Genomic DNA, 20,805 nt, shown 5'->3' on the forward strand with positions numbered 1-20,805 from the left:
ATTCAGAAGGTGTAAATGGGAGACTAGAAAGTGGGTGAAAGACATAAAAGAGGAGACTGGGGGAACAATAAATATGTAAAGTCTTTGTTTTAGGGCACTTATTGTTTATAATTTTTATGTTCAGTTTGCAGTTTTATGGATGTTATTGTAAATGGCCTAGAATTGTAGGATGGAATGGATTATAAATTTTTTAAAAAATAAGATACAGGTGAGAATGGAATAATTAGGGAGGAAAGTACAGAAAGTAAAAAGTCATGTAAGAACCTGGGAGACTGAGAATTTGGGGTGTATGTGGGGGTGGTAAAGGAATGAAATTAAGCTACAGGTAGGTTAAGAAAAAAAGGCAGATGAGAAAATTACAAGGATCAGTCACTTAAATATGAGGGGAGGATGGGAAGAGACAGTGAAGTAGCAGAAAATGGAAACTAGATCTGGAAAAGGACAGAGAAAGTTGTAGACAGATCAAAATTTTGTTTTTACATTTGGGTTGGTCTTGGTCTAATATTTAGAGAAATGAGATGTCTGCTTTGAAAATGTGGATTTTGTTCTGTTTAGGAAGAAATGTCTTTCTTTCTGCATTCTGTTGCTCAACAGGCTAGTTTCTTGGGTTTTCAGTGTCGTATTTTTCTCTCCTCCCCCCCCCCCCCTCATGACAGCAATTTTTCCCTTTTCTGTAACCATAGATTTTTTTAATGTAGATTCTATGTAGGTTTTCTTTCTTTCTAATTGGAGGTGTACTGGTATTCTAGACTATGGACTCATTCCCCCCCCTTAGGTAGGGTTAGCGCAGTTTTGAGTGTCTATTTGTAGAATTTTGTGTTACTTCTCAGTGTCTGGTAGTGGAAAGAGTTTGTATTGCTGTCACTGATTTGATGCTAGAGTGTGAACAAAATGTATTTGTAATTCTGCTTCTGGCAAGTACCTATTGCTTGGAATTAGTTGATTTTGAGAATGTTCTATATGAATGAATAATTATACTCTAAGGGGGTCATTCTGTAACTGGGCTCCACAATTTAGGGGCCCCATTTCTATAATTGCATCTGGACACCAAGTTGTTGCATTAGAATGCTAGCATAAGCTGGCACTGGTATGCCTACACATAGGTGTAAACAGTTGCACCAAGTCTGACAAGCATAATTGTGGTAAAAACAGCCCTTTAGCATGCATCTTACAGGTTAAGCACCTTGTGCATGTAAACGTAAACTATAGAATAGCGTTCTAACACTTACGCACGTAAGTGTGCACTATATTTGTACAGTACAAGTCCAAAAATCCAGACTGCTCGGGGATTGGGTCAGTCTGGATTCTCAGGAAATCCTTTTTTTTTTTTTTTTTTTTTAAATGTAAGGAAGAATAAAAGATGACCAGGCCAAATTCTCGCTCTTCCCCCCCCCCCCCCCCCCATCCTCACGCTCTCGGGTACTGCAGTTTTAGAAAATGTCTGAGCCCAAAGAAGGGGACCCAAGGTCCCCCCCATCCCCCAGTGTACTGACCTGTCCTGCTCCTTCTGATGCAACTTCCTGTTTTCAAAAGGGATGGGTCAGAGGGAAAGGCCCAATGAATAAGGCTGCCGTTGGCACTTCAGTATAGAAGACTTGCTTCTGAAAAGATATACTAGTGGGTCATTCTGCTGTCCTGGAGAGGGACAGGGAACAGAACGTGCTTGTCTGGTGGGGGGGGGGGGGGAGAGAGAACAGGTTGTGAGGAGGAAAAAGAGGGAAGTTGCTGGATTTGGGGAAGGCAGAAACCCTAGCTGTGGCTCTGCCCACATCTTTACACAGTGCCTTTTTTTATGCCCTCAGAAATATCCATTAAGCCTAAAGAGGAGGTGTCCGATCCACCCAGCTTCTGGAAAAGCCCTCCATGTGAAGAGAATTGGGATGCTGGTAAGCAGGTCCAGGCTAACTTCTCCTTGTCTATCACCCTATTTAATCTTTGTTTTACTCAGTCACTCATTCCACTCCACATTGCATTGCATAACTTCACTCTCTAATCTTGGTCCTCAACAAAATCACTAGCTCCTCTGTGCACTTCATTATCTGACTGAATATTGTAGGGTTACTGTTATCCAACAGCATATGACTAGCCCAGTGCCCAATGTCCATCTGTTTTAGGAAGAACATATACTGATCTCTGTACTGCAGTTTCACTAAGTACACACAATCAAATCACATCCTGTAAAAAAACAGGCTTCTGTTCAAATTTATGGACTAGTTTGCAACCTAAGATCCTTTGGCACAGCATTCCACAGAGTTAGAGCCATAACTGAAAGCATCCTGGATCTCAGCTGTTGGCATTTCATCTTTCAATGTGGGTACTTCCAGTAATAGATCTTGGCTTGATCTCAAAGTCCTGTTTGGCACATACCTTCTCAGCCTACTATATGAGTATGCTGGACTTGTGTGTGTTTTTTTTTTTTTAAATGCATTAAGAAAGACAGGTGCTACAGACTGTCCACCTGGGCAGCTAAGAACAGCTGTTAACTCTCAATTGTTCTGAATGTGTTTAATGCTGGGAACTGGGCAGGTTATATTCACTGAGATTCAGTTTTGCTGATGTAGTGTTGTGCCCTTGTAATCAAATTTTTCCTATTTGTCTCTTTTGCGATTATTGTATGAATCTACTTGCACTGCAGACATGGAGGGTGGGGAGAAAGGAAGGAGACCCTGCCTTTTTAATTTTTTAGAGTGTGGCTATTAATGAACCCACTGTTTCACATACATTTTTTTTTGGGTAACGTGACTGCTTTTTATGTCCTTAGATGAGGAGCCTGTTTCCCCATTCATTTTGGGTGTCAGTGGAAACTCATTCTTGATGAAACAGAGGTGAGTGAAGCCTCTTAGTAGCTGCTGTTTAACGCTATGGTAGGCTAGGAGGGTCTTCTTACATAGTAACATAGTAGATGATGGCAGATAAAGACCTCTGTATGGTCTATCCAGTCTATCCAACAAAAAGAAGGGAAACAAACCTTCCACGAGAAAATTCAAATAAAAGGGTGGAAGGCACCAAAAACGAGCCAGGATAACCAAACGTTTTCCAGGGCAATAATAAAGAAAGGGATCTGCTATAGTGGAATACAAATAGATATTCCAAAGATAATGAACCCAGCACTGCAGTGTTTCGGTTAGGGATGCCTTGATCAGGGGTCCTCAAAGAAGTACTTAACAAGCTTGCTGTGCCGCTGAGTGTTTGTAAAAAAAAAAAAATCAATGTATGTATTTGTTGCATTCATATCCCACATTTTCCCACCTATTTTCAGGCTCAATGTGGCTTACATAGTACCATAAAGGCATTCGCCAAGTCCGGTAGATAGACAAATACAAGGTGATATTGTGGTCGAATAAGGTATATGTGTGTCAGGTACAAAGGGGGATGAAGGGAAGAAAGGTTGTCCATTTCGATCTTTGGTTTTGCTGTGCTGCAGAGTGTTGGTATCTATCAGGCTTATTTTTGAAAGTGATCGCCGGCCATCTTCCGACATAAATCGGGAGATGGCCGGCGATCTCTCAAAAGTGGTGAAATCGGTATAATCGAAAGCGTTTTTTTTGACAACATTGCCGCTTTCCTGTCGCCGATCTGGTGAAGTTCAAGGGGGCGTGTCGGAGGCGTAGCAAAGGCGGAGCATGGGTGTGGCTACCAGATGGCCGGCTTTCGCGGATAATGGAAAAGAAAGCAGCATAAAGCAGTATTTCGCCGGGTTTACTTGGTCCTTTTATTTTCACGACCAAGCCTCAAAAAGGTGCCCCAACTCACCAGATGACCACCGGAGGGAATGGGGAATGACCTCCCCATACTCCCCCAGTGGTCACCAACCCCCCCCACACTAAAAAAATAAAAATAAAAACCTTTTTTGCCAGCCTGTATGCCAGCCTCAAATGTCATACCCAGCTCCCTGACAGCAGTATGCAAGTCCCTGGAGCAATTTTTAATGGGTGCAGTGCACGTCAGGCAGGCAGACCCAGGCCCATCCCCCCTACCTGTTACACTTTTGTGGTAGTAAGTATTGAGCCCTCCAACCCCCACCCCAAAACCCACTGTACCCACATGTAGGTGCCCCCCTTCACCCATAAGGACTATGGTAGTGGTGTAGAGTTCTGGTAAATGGGATCTGGGGGGGGGGGGGGGGGGCTCAGCACCTAAGGTAAGGGAGCTATGCACCTGGGAGGTATTTGTATATTTTTAAAACATTTTTAGAAGTGCCCCCTAGGGGGCCCGGTTGGTGTCCTGGCATGTCAGGGGGACCAGTGCACTACAAATGCTGGCTCCTCCCATGACCAAATGCCTTGGATTTCGCCGGGTTTGAGATGGCCGGCATTTTTTTCCATTATCGCCGAAACAAAAACGGCCAACTCAAACCTGGCGAACTCTGGCATTTGGCCGGGCTAAACCATATTATCGAAAAAAAAAAAAAAAAAAGATGGCCGGCCATCTTTTTCGATAATACGGTTCCGGCCAGCTGTTGCGCCGCCGCCAAAATAGATCGCCGGCGATCTATTTCATCAGCGACGTTCGATTATGCCCCTCCACGTTAATCTGTAGAAGAGACATATATTATGTGACAACTGACAGCATCCTCCAGGAAAAAAAATTAAAATGCGCGAAAAACAAACTTGTATAAGTATACTTGGACTTGATTTGTCCTTGCCATTTTCAGGGCACAGACCGTAGAAGTCTGCAAGTCACTAGACTTGTTCTTCAGTTACAGAAGCTGAATCTGTCCAGCCATGATCAGGGCACAGACCATAGAAATCTGCCCAGCACTGGCTTCACTTCCTAAATATTGGTGTTGTCATCTAATCACCACTAAGCTTGTTTGGTTCCACGCCTTCTATACAGGATTCCTTTGTTTATCCCACACATTTTTGAATTCCATTATCATATTCATCTCCACCATATCCTGTGGGAAGGTGTTCCAGGCATCCACCACCATCTCTGTGAAAAAGTATATCCTGACATCAGTGGCGTACCAAGGGCGGGGTGGTGGGGGCGGTCTGTCCCAGATGCAAATCAACGGGGGGTGCTCTGCTTCCGCTGCTCCAGCCCCTCCGTTTGGGCCGTCGTCCCTGCCTCTCTTCTGGCTGATTCCGTCCCTTCCTTTTGCTCCACCCCTGCCAGACTGCCGCCGCTATTGCCTCTCCTCTGGCCGGACGGTCCGCGCCTTCCTCCAGCTCAGCCAAGCTGTCAGCAATGCTACTGCTTCTCATCCATCAGACTAGCAGCAGTAGCGGTAAGCAAAAGCAGGAAGATTGCAGGGTCTCTAAGCTACCCGTGGCTGCCAATCCCACCCCTTTGATGTCACTTCCAGTTCTGGAGCACAGTCGGCAGCCAAGAGTAGGTAAGGCCGCGATTTGGTTTATTATTTTTTTTTTTTGAGTAATCCTTTTTATTAATAACAAGCAGAGCGTTCCAATACAAACAAAAAGCAAATGCAAACCGGTTGCAGACTGTAATACTAACTTAGTAGCATCTATAAGATACAGTACATATATTGTTCACTCTATTTGAAATATATCTAGCTATTTCCAATGAACACACCAGGACACAATTTTATGCTCTAGTCTCTTGCTTGTTAATTTTCCATTTTATTCTCCCCATCCCCTCCTCCTCCCCACCCTCCTCCCGTCCAAAATTGCTCTCATGACGAAGGTTTAGGACCCACAGTAAATAGAGAGGTGTGTTAGTCCACTCTTAAAGGTTATCAATAGAAATCAAACAAAATAAAACATGGAAAAGAAAATAAGATACCTTTTTTATTGGACATAATACATTTCTTGATTAGCTTTCGAAGGTTGCCCTTCTTCATCAGATCAGAAATAAGCAAATGTGGTAGCAGATAGTATATATAAGAGAAACATCAAAGCATTACTTTGACAGTCTGACAGAGTGGGAGGGTGGGGGTATGCATGAGCTGCAAGTGCCTTCCCGCCCACCATGCGAACATGCCTGCCTTAGTTTAATACAAAAGCAAAAAAACAAATAAAAATATGCAACTAGACAACTCCCAAAGGGAGGTGGGCGGGATTGTGAAAATAAGAAGCCTGTTATCCTTGTAGAATACCTGCTACAGGTAAGTATCTTCGCTTTCTCCGAGGACAAGCGGGCTTGCTTCTTATGTGGGGAATCCCTAGCATCCAGTCTCACCCAAAACCACAAACATTGGTCAATTGGGCCTCGCAACGGCGAGAACGTTGATTAACCTGAAACTACATACAACTAAATGAGTTCAGCCTGGAGCAGAATAAAAAGGGCCTAGGAGGGTGGAGTTGGATTCTAGACCCCAAAACAGATTCTGCAACACTGACTGCCCAAACAGACTGTCGCATTGGGTATCCTGCTCAAGGCAGTAGTGAGATGTGAATGTGTGGACTGAAGACCACGTCGCAGCCTTGCAAATCTCTTCAATGGAGGCTGACTTCAAGTGGGCTACCGACACAGCCATGGCTTTGACATTATGAGCCATGACATAACCCTCAAAGGTCAGCCCTGCCTGGGCATAAGTGAAGGAGATGCAATCTGCTAGCTAACTGGATATAATGTGTTTCCTGATGGTGACCCCCATCATGTTGGGATCAAAAGAAACAAAAAGCTGGGTGGACTGTCTGTAGGGTTTCATCCGCTCCATGTAAAAGGCCAGTGCTCTCTTGCAGTCCAAGGTGTCCAAGCTGCTGTCGCCAGGATGGGCATGAGGTCGTGGAAAGAATGTTGGCAAGACAATCGACTGGAACTCTGACACCACCTTCGGTAGGAACTTAGTGTGCATGCGGAGGACTGCTCTGTTGTGGTGAAACTTAGTATAAGGTGCATTCTCCGAGGACAAGCAGGCTGCTTGTTCTCACTGATGGGTGACATCCACGGCAGCCCCTCCAATCGGAATCTTCACTAACAAAAGCCTTTGCTAGCCCTCGCGCGCCGATGCGCACAGCGCATGCGCGGCTGTCTTCCCGCCCGAAACCAGCTCGTGCCGGCCAGTCTTCTTTTGTCCGCGCTCGGTACGGTCGTGTTTCGCCGTTCGTGCCCCGGAAAGTTGACCTCGCGCGTCGTTTTCGACTCGTTTCTTCTCAGAAAGTTTAAAAAAGTGTTCGGAAGAGCCTGTCTGGTATTTTTCCTTCCCGTATTTCGAGCTTTTCACCCCGGTAAGTTTTCTTTTGTCGTCGGGGTAGGCCTCAGTTAGGCCTCGGTCGAAATTTTCTTCTCCCTATTTTTGTGGTGCCAATTTTCGTCATTTCGACTTTTGATCTCGCCGGCGTGATTTTTCCGCCCATGACATCGAAGCCTTCCAGCGGCTTCAAGAAGTGCACCCAGTGCGCCCGGGTAATCTCGCTCACTGACAGGCACGCGTCGTGTCTTCAGTGTCTGGGGGCTGGGCACCGCCCTCAGGCCTGTAGTCTGTGTTCCCTTTTACAAAAGCGGACTCAGGTAGCGAGGTTAGCCCAGTGGAACATTTTGTTCTCGGGCTCTTCGTCGGCATCGGCACCGGGGGTATCGAGTGCATCGACGTCTTCAGCGTCCAGACCTCCATCCTCGGCTGCCAGTGCATCGAGGCATCGGCCCTCTGCATCGGCGCTGAGACATCAGACGACTGTATCGATGTCGGTGGTACCGGGACCTCGTCTGCTGATGTCGACGGACGGTGGTGCTTCGTCTGGAGTGCAGGTGAGGGCTGTCCATTCCCCTGCTGGTGGCGGTGAGCCTTCGGGTGGGTCTCCCCCTACCCTGAGGGCTCCTGCGGTACAGCCCCCCCGAGACCGACCTTCTTCGGCCTCGGCCCCGAGGAAGAGACGGCTGGATTCTACGTCCTCCTCGTCGGTGCCGGGAAGCTCTGGTGACATGGCTTCGCAAGAAGTCGAAGAAGCATCGACACCGGTCCCCTTCCCGTGTCGGCACCGAGAGCTCTGGGTCGCCGAGGGAGTCGGCACCCAGCAGGCATCGGCACCGAGAGGACCGCTCACCCTCTGTCCAAGAGGTGTCGATGCGTTCCACTCTGGACAGCCCGGAACAGCCTCCACGCCCGGAACAGACTCTGACATCGACGCCTGCATCGACCTCCATGCCTTTTTCTGCAGCCGCTCTGAACGAGAGCCTCCGGGCTGTTCTCCCAGAGATCCTGGGAGAGCTGTTGCGCCCTACCCCTCCGGTACCGGGGGTGCTTGCGCCACCGGTACCGTCGAGCGTGGCGCCGGCTGGTCCATCGCCCGGGGTGAGGTCTCCGGCGTCGGTGCCGCGTGCGTTACCGACTGCGGTCGCCTCCCAGGAAGGCTACCCGACTATGTCGGCGGAGGGAGCTTCGCCGGTGCGGGCGAGGGAGTCTACCTCTCGACGCCCCCACCGTGGCCGTGGTTCCATGGAGTCGAGCCGGGCACGGTTGCAGACACAGGTTCGTGAACTTGTGTCTGACACCGAGGGTGAGGCCTCGTGGGAAGACGAAGGAGACATCAGATATTTCTCTGACGAGGAGTCTGGAGGGTCTGCCTTCTGATCCCACTCCCTCTCCTGAAAGACAGCTTTCTCCTCCTGAGAGTCTGTCTTTTGCTTCCTTTGTCCGGGAGATGTCTACGGCCATCCCCTTCCCGGTGGTTGTGGAGGACGAGCCCAGGGCTGAAATGTTTGAGCTCCTGGACTATCCTTCTCCACCTAAGGAAGCGTCCACAGTACCCATGCATCATGTCCTAAAAAAGACATTGCTGGCGAACTGGACCAAGCCTTTAACTAACCCCCACATTCCCAAGAAGATTGAGTCCCAGTACCGGATCCATGGGGACCCAGAGCTGATGCGCACTCAGTTGCCTCACGACTCTGGAGTTGTGGATTTGGCCCTAAAGAAGGCCAAGAGTTCTAGGGAGCATGCTTCGGCGCCCCTGGGCAAGGACTCTAGAACCTTGGACTCCTTTGGGAGGAAGGCCTACCATTCTTCTATGCTCGTGGCCAAAATTCAGTCTTGCCAGCTCTACACGAGCATACACATGCGGAACAATGTGCGGCAGTTGGCGGGCTTGGTGGATGCGCTCCCCCCTGAGCAAGCCAAGCCATTTCAGGAGGTGGTCAGGCAGCTGAAGGCGTGCAGAAAATTCCTGGCCAGAGGGGTGTATGACACCTTTGATGTTGCGTCCAGGGCCGCTGCTCAAGGTGTGGTGATGCGCAGACTCTCATGACTGCGTGCCTCCGACCTGGAGAATAGAATCCAGCAGCGGATTGCGGACTCGCCTTGCTGTGCGGATAACATTTTTGGAGAAAAAGTAGAGCAGGTGGTAGAGCAGCTCCACCAGCGGGACACCGCATTCGACAAGTTCTCCCGCCGGCAGCCTTCAGCCTCTACCTCTACAGGTAGAAGATTTTTCGGGGGAAGGAAGACTGTTCCCTACTCTTCTGGCAAGCGTAGGTACAATCCTCCTTCTCGACAGCCTGCGGCCCAGGCTAAGCCCCAGCGCGCTCGCTCTCGTCAGCAGCGTGCGCCTCAGCAAGGCCCCTCGGCTCCCCAGCAAAAGCAAGGGACGAGCTTTTGACTGGCTCCAGCAGAGCCTAGCCGACATCCAAGTGTCAGTGCCGGGCGACCTGCCAGTCGGAGGGAGGTTGAAAGCTTTTCACCAAAGGTGGCCTCTCATAACCTCCGATCAGTGGGTTCTCCAAATAGTTCGGCAAGGATACACCCTCAATTTGGCCTCAAAACCTCCAAATTATCCACCAGGAGCTCAGTCTTACAGCTTCCAGCACAAGCAGGTACTTGCAGAGGAACTCTCCGCCCTTCTCAGCGCCAATGCAGTCGAGCCCGTGCCATCCGGGCAGGAAGGGCTGGGATTCTATTCCAGGTACTTCCTTGTGGAAAAGAAAACAGGGGGGATGCGTCCCATCCTAGACCTAAGGGCCCTGAACAAATATCTGGTCAAAGAAAAGTTCAGGATGCTTTCCCTGGGCACCCTTCTTCCCATGATTCAAGAAAACGATTGGCTATGCTCTCTGGACTTGAAGGATGCCTACACACACATCCTGATACTGCCAGCTCACAGGCAGTATCTGCGATTTCAGCTGGGCACACGTCACTTCCAGTACTGTGTGCTACCCTTTGGGCTCGCCTCTGCGCCCAGAATGTTCACAAAGTGCTTTGCTGTAGTAGCAGCGGCACTTCGCAGGCTGGGGGTGCACGTGTTCCCATATCTCGACGATTGGCTGGTGAAGAACACATCCGAGGCAGGAGCCCTGCAGTCCATGCAGATGACTATTCGCCTCCTGGAGCTACTGGGGTTTGTGATAAATTATCCAAAGTCCCATCTTCTCCCAGTGCAGAAACTCGAATTCATAGGAGCTCTGCTGGATTCTCGGACGGCTCGTGCCTATCTCCCAGAGGCGAGAGCCAACAACTTGTTGTCCCTCGTCTCGCGGGTGCGAGCGTCACAGCAGATCACAGCTCGGCAGATGTTGAGATTGCTGGGCCACATGGCCTCCACAGTCCATGACTCCCATGGCCCGCCTTCACATGAGATCTGCTCAATGGACCCTAGCTTCCCAGTGGTTTCAGGCTGCTGGGGATCTAGAAGACGTGATCCACCTGTCCACGAGTTTTCTCAAATCCCTGTATTGGTGGACGATTTGGTCCAATTTGAGTCTGGCCGACAGGTTGAGCAGGATTATGCAACCTCACGAGTGGTCGCTCAATTCCCGTGTAGTGCGACAGATCTTCCAGGTGTGGGGCACCCCCTTGGTAGATCTCTTCGCATCTCGAGCCAACCACAAAGTCCCTCAGTTCTGTTCCAGGCTTCAGGCCCACGGCAGACTAGCATCGGATGCCTTCCTCCTGGACTGGGGGGAGGGCCTGCTGTATGCTTATCCTCCCATACCTCTGGTGGGGAAGACTTTGTTGAAACTCAAGCAAGACCGAGGCACCATGATTCTGATTGCTCCTTTTTGGCCGCGTCAGATCTGGTTCCCTCTTCTTCTGGAGTTGTCCTCCGAAGAACCGTGGAGATTGGAGTGTTTTCCGACCCTCATCACACAGGACGAAGGGGCACTTCTGCATCCCAACCTCCGGTCCCTGGCTCTCACGGCCTGGATGTTGAGAGCGTAGACTTTGCCTCTTTGGGTCTGTCAGAGGGTGTCTCCCGCATCTTGCTTGCTTCCAGGAAAGATTCCACTAAGAGGAGTTACTTCTTTCTGTGGAGGAGGTTTGCCGTCTGGTGTGACAGCAAGGCCCTAGATCCTCGCTCTTGTCCTACACAGACCCTGCTTGAGTACCTTCTGCACTTGTCTGAGTCTGGTCTCAAGACCAACTCGGTAAGGGTTCACCTTAGTGCGATTAGTGCATACCATTACCGTGTGGAAGGTAAGCCGATCTCAGGACAGCCTTTAGTTGTTCGCTTCATGAGAGGTTTGCTTTTGTCAAAGCCCCCTGTCAAGCCTCCTACAGTGTCATGGGATCTCAATGTCGTTCTCACCCAGCTGATGAAACCTCCTTTTGAGCCACTGAATTCCTGCCATCTGAAGTACTTGACCTGGAAGGTCATTTTCTTGGTGGCAGTTACTTCAGCTCGTAGAGTCAGTGAGCTTCAGGCCCTGGTAGCCCAGGCCCCTTACACCAAATTTCATCATAACAGAGTAGTCCTCCGCACTCACCCTAAGTTTCTGCCAAAGGTTGTGTCGGAGTTCCATCTGAACCAGTCAATTGTCTTGCCAACATTCTTTCCCCGTCCTCATCAGCTGCACACATTGGACTGCAAGAGAGCATTGGCCTTCTATCTGGAGCGGACACAGCCCAACAGACAGTCCGCCCAATTGTTTGTTTCTTTTGATCCCAACAGGAGGGGAGTGGCTGTAGGAAAACGCACCATATCCAATTGGCTAGCAGATTGCATTTCCTTCACTTATGCCCAGGCTGGGCTGGCTCTTGAGGGTCATGTCACGGCTCATAATGTTCGAGCCATGGCAGCGTCGGTAGCCCACTTGAAGTCAGCCACTATTGAAGAGATTTGCAAAGCTGCGACGTGGTCATCTGTCCACACATTCACATCTCATTACTGCCTGCAGCAGGATACCCGACGCGACAGTCGGTTCGGGCAGTCAGTGCTTCAGAATCTGTTCGGGGTTTAGAATCCAACTCCACCCCCTAGGCCCATGTTTATTCTGTTGCAGGCTGCACTCTCAGTTAGTTGGTAATTTTTTTTAGGTCAATCTCAGTTATGTCCTCGACGTTGCGAGGCCCAATTGACCATGGTTGTTGTTTTGAGTGAGCCTGGGGGCTAGGGATACCCCATCAGTGAGAACAAGCAGCCTGCTTGTCCTCGGAGAAAGCGAATGCTACATACCTGTAGAAGGTATTCTCCGAGGACAGCAGGCTGATTGTTCTCACAAACCCGCCCGCCTCCCCTTTGGAGTTGTGTCTTCCCTAGTCTTTGTCTTGCTACATATGAGACTGGCCGGCACGAGCCGGTTTCAGGCGGGAAGACGGCCGCGCATGCGCATCGGCGCGCGAGGGCTAGCAAAGGCTTTTGCTAGTGAAGATTCCGATTGGAGGGGCTGCCGTGGACGTCACCCATCAGTGAGAACAATCAGCCTGCTGTCCTCAGAGAATACCTTCTACAGGTATGTAGCATTCGCTTTCACTACTAAGGCCTGAAGCTCACTCACCCTACGAGCTGAAATAACAGCTACCAAGAAAAAGACCTTCCAGGTCAAGTACTTCAGTTGACAAGAATTCAGTGGCTCAAAAGGAGCTTTCATCAGCTGGGTGAGAACGAAGTTGAGATTCCATGATACTGGCGGAGGTCTGACAGGGGGCTTTGACAAAAGCAAACCTCTCATAAAGCGAAAGCAAAAGACTGTCCAGAGATAGGCTTACCTTCTACGTGTTGATAAGCACTAATTGCACTAAGGTGAACCCTTACTAAGTTGGTCTTGAGACCAGACTCTGGTAAGTGTAGAAGGTACTCAAGCAGGGTCTATGTAGGACAAGTAAGAGGATCTAGGGCCCTGCTCTCACACCAGATGAAAAACCTCCTCCATTTAAGAGTAACACCTCTTAGTGGAATATTTCCTGGAAGCCAGCAAGACCTGGGAGACACTCTCCGAAAGACCCATAGAAGTGAATGCTAGGCTCTCAACATCTAAGCTGTGAGAGCCAGAGACTAGAGGTTGGGATGTGGAAGTGTCCCCTTGTTCTGTGTGATGAGGATCGGAAAACACTCCAATCTCCACGGTTCTTCAGAGGACAATTCTAGAAGAAGAGGGAACCATATCTACTTGGGCCAGTACAGCACAATTAAAATCATGGTTGGGCAGTCTTGCTTGAGTTTCAACAGTCTTTCCCACTAGAGGCATTGGAAAATACGCATACAGAAGGCCTGTCCCCCCAATCCAGAAGGAAGGCATCTGACGCTAGCCTGCCATGGACCTGAAGCCTGGAACAGAACTGAGGAACCTTGAAGTTGGTCCGAGTGGCATAAAAATCCACCAAGGGGGTGCCCCACACTCTGAAGATCTTTTGGGCTACTCCCATATTTAGAGACCACTCGTGTGGTTGTATTATCCTGCTCAGCCTGTCGGCCAGGTAATTGTTTACGCCTGCCAGATAAGTGGCTTGGAGAAACATGCTGTACTGGTGAGCCCAATGCCACATCTGAAAGGCTTCCTGACACAGACGGTGAGATTCGGTGCCCCCCTGCTTGTTGGTGTAATATATTGCAACCTGACTGTTCAAATTAGAATAATTTGACAAGACAGTTGATCTCTGAAAGCCTTTAGGGTGTTCCAGATCACCCGAAGCTCCAGAAGATTGATCTGAAGATTTGTTCCTGGAGGGACCAAGTTTCTTGTGTGAAGCCCATCTATATGAGCTCCCCATCCCAGGAGAAATGCATCCGTCATTGGCACTTTTTGCAGATGAGGAATTTGAAATGGAATTCCCAAGGTCAAATTGGACCAAATCGTCCACCACTGAAGAGCGTAAAAGCTCCGGGGACACTCGGATGACATCTTCTAGACCTCCCGTGGCTTGAAACCACTGAGAAGCTAGGGTCCATTAAGCTGATCTCATGTGCAGGCGTGCCATGGGTGTAACATACTATGGAAGCCAATGTGGTCCAACAATCTCAACACCTGCCAAGCTGTGACCTGCTGCGAAGTTCTAACCTTGGACGCTAGCGCTGCGTATGCCTTGTAGCGCTATAGAAATGCTAAATAGTAGTAGTAGTAATAGTGAAACAAGATTTTCCGCTCACAACTCTGGAAGATAGGCTCGAGCCGTCTGCATGTCGAGCAGGGCTCCTATGAACTCCAATTGTTGAACAGGGTGGAGATGGGACTTGGAGTGGTTGATAACGAACCCTAGTAGCTCCAGCACCCGAATAGTCATCCGAATGGACTCCTGAGCACTGTCCTCCAAGGTGCTCTTCACCAGTCATTCGTCGAGCTATGGGAACACATGGACTCCCAGTCTGAATAGTAACATAGTAGATGATGGCAGAAAAAGACCTGCATGGTCCATCCAGTCTGCCCAACAAGATAAACTCATATGTGCTACTTTTTGTGTATACCTTACCTTGATTTGTATCTGTCATTTTCAGGGCACAGACCGAATAAGTCTGCCCAGCAATATCCTCGCCTCCCACCACCGGCTCTGCCACCTAATCTCAGCTAAGCTTCTGAGGATCCATTCCCTCGGAACAGGATTCCTTTATGTTTATCCCACGCATGTTTGAATTCCGTTACCGTTTTCCTCTCCACCACCTCCCGCGGGAGAGCATTCCAAGCATCCACCACTCTCTCCGTGAAAAAAAATACTTCCTGACATTTTTCTTGAGTCTGCCCCCCTTCAATCTCGTATCGTGCCCTCTAGTTCTACCGCCTTCCCATCTCCAGAAAAGGTTCGTTTGCGGATTAATACCTTTCAGATATTTGAATGTCTGTATCATATCACCCCTGTTTCTCCTTTCCTCCAGGGTATACATGTTCAGGTCAGCAAGTCTCTCCTCGTACGTCTTGTAACGCAAATCTCGTACCATTCTCATAGCTTTTCTTTGCACCGCTTCAATTCTTTTTACGTCCTTAGCAAGATACGGCCTCCAGAACTGAACACAATACTCCAGGTGGGGCCTCACCAACGACTTATACAGGGGCATTAAAACCTCTTTTCTTCTGCTGGTCACTCCCCTCTCTATACAGCCTAGCAACCTTCTACTTACGGCCACCGCCTTGTCACACTGTTTCATCGCCTTCAGATCCTCAGATACTATCACCCCAAGATCCCTCTCCCCGTCGGTACCTATCAGACTCTTCCCCGCCTAACATGTACATCTCCCGTGGATTTCTACTCCCTAAGTGCATCACTTTGCTGCAACTATCGCTAGACACTTGGTAAAGACCTTGGGAGCTGACGCAAGGCCAAAAGGCAACACGCGGTAATGAAACTGATGTATTTCCAACCAAATCTGAAGGTAATTCCAGTGGGCTGGAAGTATCGGGATGTGAGTATATGCATCATTCAAGTCCAGAGAGCATAACCAATCGTTTTCCTGAATCATGGGAAGAAGGGTGCCCAGGGAAACCATCCTGAACTTTTCTTGGACAAGGGATTTGTTCAGGGCCCTTAGGTCTAGGATGGGACGCTTCCATAAGTACATAAGTACTGCCATACTGGGAAAGACCAAACATCCATCAAGCCCAGCATCCTGTTACCAACAGTGGCCAATCCAGGTCACAAATACCTGGCAAGATCCCAAAAAAGTACAAAACATTTTATACTGCTTATCCCAGAAATAGTGGATTTTCCCCAAGTACATTTAATAATGGTCTATGGACTTTTCCTTTAGGAAGCTATCCAAACCTTTTAAAATTCTGCTAAGCTAACTGCCTTTACCACATTCTCTGGCAACGAATTCCAGAGTTTAATTATACTTTGAGTGAAGAAAATTTTTCTCCGATTAGTTTTAAATTTACTACATTGTAGCTTCATTGCATGCCCTCTAGTCCTAGTATTTTTGGAAAACGTAAACATCTACCTGTTCAACTCCACTCATTATTTTATAGATCTCTATCATGTCTCCCCTCAGCCGCCTTTTCTCCAAGCTCAACAGCCCTAACCGCTTTAGCCTTTCCTCAAAGGGAAGTCGTCCCATCCCCTTTATCATTTTCGTTGCCCTTCTCAGCACCTTTTCTAATTCCACTATATCTTTTTTGTGATGTGGCAACCAGAATTGAACACAATATTGGAGGTACGGTCATACCATGGAGCGATACAAAGGCATTATAACATCTTCATTTTTGTTTTCCATTCCTTTCCTATTAATACCTCCTTTCCTATTTAATACCTAACATTCTATTTGCTTTCTTAGCCACAGCAGCACACTGAGCAGAAGGTTTCAACGTATCAACGATGACACCTTGATCCCTTTCTTGGTCTGTGGCTCCTAACGTGGAACCTTTCATGATGTAGCTATAATTAGAGTTCCTCTTTCCCACATGCATCACTTTGCACTTGCTCACATTAAACGTCATCTAGATGCCCAGTCTCCCAGTCTCGGAAGGTCCTCTTGTAATTTCTCAGAATCCTCCTGCGATTTAATGACTTTGAATAACTATGTGTCTTCAGCTAATTTAATTACCTCACTAGTTACTCCCATCTCTAGGTCATTTATAAATATGTTAAAAAGCAGCGGTCCCAGCACAGACCCCTGGGGAACCCCACTAACTACCCTTTTCCATTGAGAATACTGACCATTTAACCCTACTCTCTGGACTTCCGGTGGAGCCGGGCAGCAAAATGGCAGCGCTGCCGTGAGCTCCGTCGCACCACATTATGAAGCTCCGAGTTGACGGACCAGACCCGTTCCAGCGACTCCTTGCAGGCCAGCGGAAGACAGGGGGATACTTACCGCACATGGGGCAGCGTCTTGAAATTGATGGCAGCAGCGAGAAACTTAAAATATAAAAGGAAGGCGCACCACACAAAGCAAAATGGCGGCCGGAGGCGGGAATCGCACTCTGCATGGCGGCAAGTGAGCAAATTGGAGAAGGTAATATTTAGAGGACGACGTAGCGAGTCGAGGGAGAATCGTGCTCCGGACATATGAAGGGATAAGAGAAGAGTAAACCAAAAGACAGTGTGACCCGCCCGGGGATGGTAAAGCATTGACGACCGGAATGGTGGCAAATGATTGCTGGGCGGACGTGGCCTTGGGAGGTCGGGGCCCTGAACCGCTGAGTTAAATACGCACTGGTGGCTGGTAACTTAAAGAGAGTGACTTACCTGAATATCAATACAGGAGAGAAAGAGACAGATTGCAGGCATCCAGAAGACTGCGGAGAGCTTTGCTGGCACTTACGGACTGTTACAGCTTTGGCCCCGTAGTGCACAAACGGATTTCAGGGGAAGCCCGCATAATTTACGAAGTGCGCCAGCGGCCTACGCGGGCCCAGACTTTTGGATTCTCGGATTGCTGCTTATAATTACACTCGCAGCCTGGGCAGGAGGTGGCGGAGGGCTTCTCCGACTTTTGCATGGAGCAATATTTGAAGCATACGCCCTCTGGAACCACACGCAGGGGAACAAAGTTTGACAAGGAGAAGATATCTCCACCTAAAGCTAGTCAGAAAATGGCTGAGCAGAAACAAGCTGGTGTGGGAGAATTTACTGAAAAGCAACTAGCCCAGATTACCGCTGCGGTGAGCGCGGCTCTTAGCCCAAGGTTTGATTTACTGGCGGGCCAGATGAAAAATATGGAATCTTCAATGGCAGACACAGAGAAGAGAGTGGATGATGCTGAGGAACGGATTTCGGCAGTAGAGGATTTAAGATCACAGCACCTACAAGAAATAGCACGTCTACAGGAGCAGTTAAAGTTGCACCAGGACAAGATAGAGGACATGGAAAACCGATCACGTAGGTGCAACTTGAAACTTGTTGGACTGCCAGAGAAGGTTCCAGAGAGGTCTCTGGGGCCCCTTTTAGAACAGTGGCTGAAAAAAGAGCTGGCTTTATCTGATAGTTACGGAGAACTATGCATAGAGAGAGCACATAGACTGGGACGCTGGCAACAGGATATGCAGCGGCCCAGGATTGTTATTATTAAAGTGCACAATTATCTGCATAAAGAGGAGATTCTCCGTGGCTTCAGAACAAGACGAGATTCCCTTACATATGAGGGGACTCCGATAAAAATTTTTCAAGATTACTCAGCTGGAGTCCAGGAGCAACGGAGGCGATTTCATCCAATATGTGCAGCATTAGCCAATAAAAACAAGAGATTTATGTTGATATATCCAGCCACTTTGAAGATACAGCATGGGAACCAATGGCATTCATTTCAGAAGGTTCAAGAAGCCCAGCAGTTCGTGGATGTAAAATTAAAAGAGCCAGATCCATAAGAGTAACTGTGGTCCAGGGGAGCCTGTATCATGGCAATAAACCACTTGGAGAAGAGATTTGAGGACTGGTAAATGTAGATGTGATGTCACTACCTAAGATTTACGGGCTCATCCGCGGGGCACTTTACCTCATATTGTTCCAGGGGAACCTCTGGTGTATGGCCTCTTTGGAGTGCTTCGTGGATGTGCCTCTTAATGTTATTATTCCGGTTGAAAGTTACACTGTTTGATATATTCTGGGTTGAACTGTTGGATTGAGTTATTGCAATATGAGATTTAAGTGTGATCCAGAAACCAGATTCTAACACGCACAATAGAAGGAACATAGTGGGGGGGAGGAATTGATATAAAACAAAGGGGGGAAAGGTTACGTTAGGGGCTTCATGTAGGTGATAGAAGTTCACACAGGTTCAATCACGATGGGAGGGGCAAAGGGAGGGGGGGAGGATACACAGAGACAACGGAAGGGAAGTAACGCACAGGGACACCAGATAAAGCACTCAGAGGAAAAAAGAGAAAGTTTAATAGAGAGGATAACATTGGACAGGAGAGACGTAAATTGGAACTTACTTATCATGTACTCCAGGGAGGCCGACACAGATGATGGAGTGATAGTACACTTAATGAGGCGACTGGGGAGGGGCTGGGACCCAGCTGCCAAACGATATAAAATAAACAGAGTGGATATCACAATACCGTCTGTACCACATTGTAAATTAATATCATGGAATGTTGGGGGTATAACATCCCCATGTAAGAGAAAAAAGATTTTAAAACATTTAAAATATTTAAATGCTGATATTGTATGTATGCAGGAAACAAAGCTATCAGATTTAGAACATGACAAGCTCCAACAAAGTTGGGTTGGGCAGGTGCTCTATGCCTCAGCGGAGGGAAGAAAGGGTGGGGTAGCGATATGTTTTCATAAACGTTTGGCCTACTCAGTTAAAAAGGAGTTGCAAGATTCTGCGGGGCGGTATCTTTTGGTTAAATTGTGGTTACAAGGGAGGGAATTATATATATTGAATGTGTATGCCCCCACGCCACCAGAGAGGTCATTCTTCCCTAATTTGCTGAGGCAGATGACACCATATCAGGATAAAGATTTGATTGTGGTGGGAGATATGAATTGCTTGTTGGACCCCGGATTAGATTGTACAGGGGTGAGAGGGCTTGCGCATGTAGGACACAAAGAAGGGAGAGTGCTAAAAGAATTTGGACATTCTCTCTCTGTGATAGATGCCTGGAGGAACTTGCACCCAGAGGCTAGGGAGTATTCCCACAGATCGAGGGCCCATGGAACATGGGGAAGGATAGATTATATTTTCGTATCAGAGACACTGTTTCCTCAGGTTATCAATTCCAAAATGGAAGAGATACTGATCTCTGATCATAGCCCCGTATGGATAGAATTAGATGGTGCATACAACTCAGTAACGTCTAGACGTTGGAGATTCCCGAGTTATTTAGCTAATGACAAATCATTTCAAAAATTTTTAAAGGCCCGATGGGATGAGTACACACATTTCAATAAAGCCCACCAATTTAACCCTCAATTATTCTGGTGCACGGGGAAGGCCGTCCTACGGGGAGACCTGATTGCATATGTTGCGGCTAGGAGGAAAAGGTCCACACGTAGTCTAATTAGTTTGAACAGGCGGCTAACGGGGGCAAGGCGCCGATATTTGGCGCAGCCAACGGGAACTAATAAAGACAGATACTTAGCTATACAAGCCTCCATCAATTCCATGTTACATGAGAATCAAATGAGAAATCAGACCTTCCAAAAATATAAGTTTAATAGGTTTGGTAATAGGGCCGGCGGACTTTTAGCAAGGATGGTTAAGAAGAGGGGCGGAAACCGGACGATCCCAGTAATTCGAGATAAAAGGGGGGGTATTACCAATAAGCTAGAAGATATACAGAGCACTTTACAAGAGCACTTTATGCATTTATATAAGAAGGACCACTTAAAAGGGAGACCCGAAATAAGAGAGTTCTTAAGGAAAGCTGATATGCCACAATTGGGAGAGGAAGAGATGGCTTTGTTAGACTCTCCGATACAGCTGAAGGAGTTGCAAAGTGCGATTAAGGGACTAAAATCCCATTCAGCACCTGGGGTGGATGGTTACTCCGGTGAGTTCTATAAAATTTTGGAGCTCTCCCTCCTGGGCCCTTTATACGCATACCATCAGGCGGTTATCTCGGAGGGGAAGTTCCCACTGCATGAGAACACCGCATGTATATCCTTATTACTAAAACCCGGGAAAACTGCAGAAGAACCAGAGTCATACAGACCTATCTCACTAATCAATGTAGACATTAAGCTATTGGCAAAGATTCTGACTGAGCGCCTTAAAATATACCTCCCTAAAATCATTGGGCCAGCACAAGTAGGGTTTATACCAGGGAGACAGTCGGTATTGCACGTTCGGAGAACATTGATGTCTATGGCCCAGT

The 20,805-nt window shown here is 48.1% G+C and overlaps 1 protein-coding gene across 4 annotated transcripts in view; it reads left to right on the forward strand.

The window, feature by feature from the left end:
• The window catches only part of LOC115466794, a 182,552-nt gene that overhangs the window by 57,135 nt on the left and 104,612 nt on the right, over positions 1-20,805 (forward strand). For all 4 annotated transcript variants that reach the window (XM_030198316.1, XM_030198317.1, XM_030198315.1 and 1 more), the window contains 2 exons: positions 1,803-1,886; positions 2,762-2,825. In XM_030198316.1, coding sequence (XP_030054176.1) covers positions 1,803-1,886; positions 2,762-2,825 — 148 coding nt within the window. The remainder of the gene's footprint in view (positions 1-1,802; positions 1,887-2,761; positions 2,826-20,805) is intronic.

Source organism: Microcaecilia unicolor, chromosome 3 (assembly GCF_901765095.1).
Source record: "Microcaecilia unicolor chromosome 3, aMicUni1.1, whole genome shotgun sequence".
NCBI lineage: Eukaryota > Metazoa > Chordata > Amphibia > Gymnophiona > Siphonopidae > Microcaecilia > Microcaecilia unicolor.